Source organism: Fukomys damarensis, unplaced genomic scaffold (genome assembly GCF_012274545.1).
Source record: "Fukomys damarensis isolate Sample0158 unplaced genomic scaffold, DMR_v1.0_HiC HiC_scaffold_22, whole genome shotgun sequence".
Classification (NCBI taxonomy): domain Eukaryota; kingdom Metazoa; phylum Chordata; class Mammalia; order Rodentia; family Bathyergidae; genus Fukomys; species Fukomys damarensis.
The window spans coordinates 20423358-20427633 of NW_022900934.1; the positions used below are offsets into that span (position 1 = coordinate 20423358).

A 4276-nucleotide genomic window follows, 5' to 3' on the forward strand; every position below is an offset into this window, starting at 1 on the left:
ATGGTACTAACCCAGCAAATATCCTGGTCATCCCAAGTGATCCTGAACACATATGACAACCTGCAGGCATGCTCTTGACCCATGCATCAGCAGTCTACGTACCAGACAACACCTTATCATAGAACATTTTTGCTCTAGCGAGCTAGGAGGAGGGAGTCATTCTTTAACTCTCTTCCTATTGGCTGTCCATGTAAATGAGCAACAAAAATGGGATTCCACAGCCATACCAATCTTGATTAGCAGGATGTAGAAACCACATTGCCTGACATTGGACTCAGAATCTGGGATAATTGTTAGTGTCCTCTCTTGCCCCTACTCTGAGATATAAGATTGCTAAATTATGTCAGTACACCCATCTGATGAAATCAGGCCCGTGGGGCCACTAGAGTTTATTCAGGCATACATCCAGGAATGCACACCCGGGCCTCTTGACAGAGAGGCAGAGAACGAAGGTCCTCACTGGAATATTTCAGATTTTTGCTCTGAAAACAGAAAAGCCAGAGTATGTGCAAAGGACTGCTACTGCTGGCAAGTTTGCTCAATCAGTAATACCAATCTTCATCATGCTAAAGATGGGATGGCCCCAATACTGGCTATAAGCTTTCCTTTTTATAACCTGGGTCATTTATTTCTTCCTAGCCCAAAGCTATGAGAAAAAAAATCTCACAGATACCTATGAGACGCAGTTATTTATTACATACTCCTAGAGTCCAAAGGAAAAATGCCCACCAATAAATAAAAGTTTTTAAAGTTTAAAAAGTACTCAAAGTTTCAAACAAAAGTGGTCTAAATTTATTTAATGCTAATGATACAGATATTCTAAAAGGATAAACATTTAAGAAACAGGTTTTTTTTTTCCCCAAACAGGATTTTGACCATAAAAATCATGGTGACTCAAACCCCTAAGACAGAAAAGCATACACAAAGAAAAATACAGAATATTTTATCTATTATTGAATTAACCTTAAAATCTAAACATTCTCTTAAATATCTTTTAAGAGCTGAGGATTTAACTCAGTGGTGCCACACCTGCCCCACAAGGGCAAGGTCCTGAGTTTGATCCCTGGTACCAAAAAAATAAAAAGAAACATCTTTTAAAAAACTGTGCAAAAAACTGTACCTATAGTGTTTAAACCATAAAACCAATAACCGATTTCTACAGGATAAAAATAAAACAAAAACATGTAAAATAATGTGCAGAGAATAGAATTCAAAGACAGCCAAAATGACTAAAAGAAAGGTGAGAGAAAGCACATGTCTCTTACATGTGATGTTTTTGAAAGCAGGACTCTGGTAGTATCTGTCATAAGATGGCTGACACCAGAAGCCAGCATGAAGCAATCACTGATAGGAAGGATACAGTACTGTATCTCTAACAGCAACCAAATTAACTGATGCTCTGGTGAAATTTCCAGATTTAAAGCCAGGGTAGTTTTCAGCAAAGAACGTTCCCCTCGAGAGCATGGCCAGCATGTGGTTGAGCCGGGATCTGATGCCAGCTAAATGAAACTGCCGCTCCTGATTCAAGTTTCTGAATGAGTCCCTCAGGCACAGGTCCAAATGGTGGGTACCCAAGTACTTTGGGTATCCGGGAGCGTGGAAGTCGAGGGCTCGGAGGGAAGCGTGGGAACCAATGGAGCTTGCCACAGAGCCTTGGGAAGACAAAGAGGAGGATGACTTCAAACTGGAGGACCTTGACACTGACATTTTTGATACCGGTGATCCTTCTTTAGATTGCATTCCCAGAGAAAAGTGACTGGTCTCATGTGCGTCAGTCTGGGTGGTGGTCGACTTGGACCACACTGTGGTCTGGGAGCTTGATGCCCTGGTGGTGATGGTGGTCTGGGTTCCGGCACAGGCCGTGCCCATGCTGGTCTGCGTGCCCACCTCACTCACGCTCACTGCTGCCACCTCCTCTCCTGGCTCTGTCTGGGTGGCAGCATCAACTGCCTTGCTGTCCCCCAGCTCATCCCTGTGGAAGTAGTCTTCCTCATTCATAGTGGAGGACATGGAGTCGCGGTGCTTGGTCCCTGTCTTGCCCTTCACAGGCACCGGTGGGCCCAGGTCAGTCTTCTTGGGTGTACTTGATAGCTTGGCCAGCCGCATGCACAGCAGGTTGCCCAGTGTAAGCTCCTTGGTCAATGGTTTTCGGCCCACTAGATGATCAAACTTGCCACTGATCTGGAAGTTGGACAGGAGTTTGGGGCTGATGGGCTTTGACTGGGCATATAAGATCCGGAATTGCAGATCAAAGTGTTCAACAACTTGGCCAGACAGAATTACCAAGTTACTGCTGTTTAATTTACCATCCGTCCATGTAAAACTGAAGGGTTAAAAACAAACAAAAGAAACTGGTAAGGCTGAGGAATTTGAAGATACTTATTGTCGATCTGAATAGTAAAGCTCAGAAAAGCCTGACATGTAAGAGTCACACTTCAGCAATAACACATAACATTTCACGTGAATTCAACCAGCATTAACAGGTGTATACAACATTAGTGTGTCAACAAAAATGCAGAAAAGCCAAATGTTACTCAATACACAGACCTCCACAACCTCTCAGTCTCGGAGTTTTTTAAAAACAAGAAAGGAATTCTAAAAAATTTGGGCCAGCACTCTTATTTCAGAGGTAAGGAAACCAGCTAGAAATGCCACAGCATTCAGCTTCACCCCCACGAAACTGTTAGCACCATGTTCCTTGCTACCTCTTCTATTTCCACAAAGGACAGTGACTTGTTATTCTAACATTGACACCAATGATCAAGCCACGTTAAGAGCTGATTAGAGGCCTTTGCCTGTCCAGCCTCTGATAACAACCCACACCCACCTCAGCCCAAGAAAACTTTCATGCATGTACCTTCTCTAACCTCAATGGGAGTAGAGACATGATCAAGCCTGGCCAGAGTGTCCGATCCCCTTGGGTCCAGGGAGTCATTCAGGCTAGGTATGTGACCCCCACCCCCAGGGCCATGTAAGTTTTCAGATTTGTGCAAATGTTACTTTTTGTTCTTTTTTGGTACCGGGGATCGAACTTGGGACCTTGTGCTTGCAAGGCAGGTGGCGGAACTACTGAGCTAAATCCCCAGCCCTAAGTTTTCAGATTTGATATCAGTGCTAAAAGAGAAATAACTCTTTCTCTCCCTCTCTAGGAAACAGTTGCTGAAGATCATGTAGGCCAGACTCTTTGACTTCAAAGTGAGAACTTGCCTGAGAAGAAAGATCAGCCGGGGTGGGGGGGAACAAAAACAGAAACAGGAAATACTGCTCTGATAGGTGAATGGCCCACAGGTCAAGTTGAGCTGAAAAGCAGTTGTACCTTTCTATACTTCCAAGTTCTGGGAGCTGATAAGCTAACATTCTACATAAAGTAGTTTGAGTTACCTTTTGGACACTTGCAATCACTGCATGGATACAGAGAATTGTATCAGAAATAAGACGTTTTTAGTAAGAAATCAAAAACAGTATCAACTTTTTTTTCTTTTTCAGTAGGGGTACTGGAGGTAGAACCCAGGGCCTTCACACTGATGTATATCTCTAAGCCCCATTCATTCATTAATTCATTTATTGGTTTTTGGAGACAGGGTTGCACTATGTAGTCCAGGCTGGCCTTGAACTCGCAGTGATCCTCTTGCCTCAGCCTCCCAAGTGCTCAAATTACAGGCATGTTTCACCACACCTTGCTCTAGATGCCCTTTAAAAAATATGTATATATTTTAAATTTTGACATGAGATCTCACTAAGTCACTAGAACTTTCAATCCTCCTGTCACAGCCACCCAGAGTGCTGGGATTATAGGTGTACAGAACCATGCCCAGCCAACTCTGTGGTCTTGTAACTAAAAGCCTTAGCTAATGCAACTGCTATGGAGAATGGCCCTCAGAACCTGAGAAGAATAATTCTTTGGAAAACATTCAATAATGTAAGGTAAACAAAGCATCTACTCAACACCAGGACTATGATCATTATCCTCATCATCATCAGTGGTGGCGTATTTCGTTTGTACAAAGTAATTTTATATTTTTAGAGTTTAGAACAGCTAAAAAGCCACTTGCATATAAGTTTTGATGGTATGAACAAATCTTACTTTGAGGGGAAATCTAGGTACTTTCTAAAACAAAAGTCAGAAGAAAGAGTTCTAATTCTGTTCTGAGCAATGATAGGTGCAGTTTGAAAAGGAAGGTATCAAAAGCTGCTTTTTGAGGCTGGGAATGTATCTCAGCCATGTATCATCTGCCTGAGTTTGATTCCCCGTACCAAAAAAAAAAAAAAAAAAAAA

General features: G+C 42.6%; 1 protein-coding gene across 1 annotated transcript in view; it reads right to left on the minus strand.

The window, feature by feature from the left end:
• Positions 1 to 1213: 1213 nt before the first annotated feature.
• Fam83d (family with sequence similarity 83 member D) overlaps positions 1214 to 4276 on the minus strand; it is an 18144-nt gene continuing 15081 nt past the window's right edge. The window contains exon 4 of the mRNA XM_033767192.1: positions 1214 to 2323. Coding sequence (XP_033623083.1) covers positions 1342 to 2323 — 982 coding nt within the window. The 3' untranslated portion in view covers positions 1214 to 1341. The remainder of the gene's footprint in view (positions 2324 to 4276) is intronic.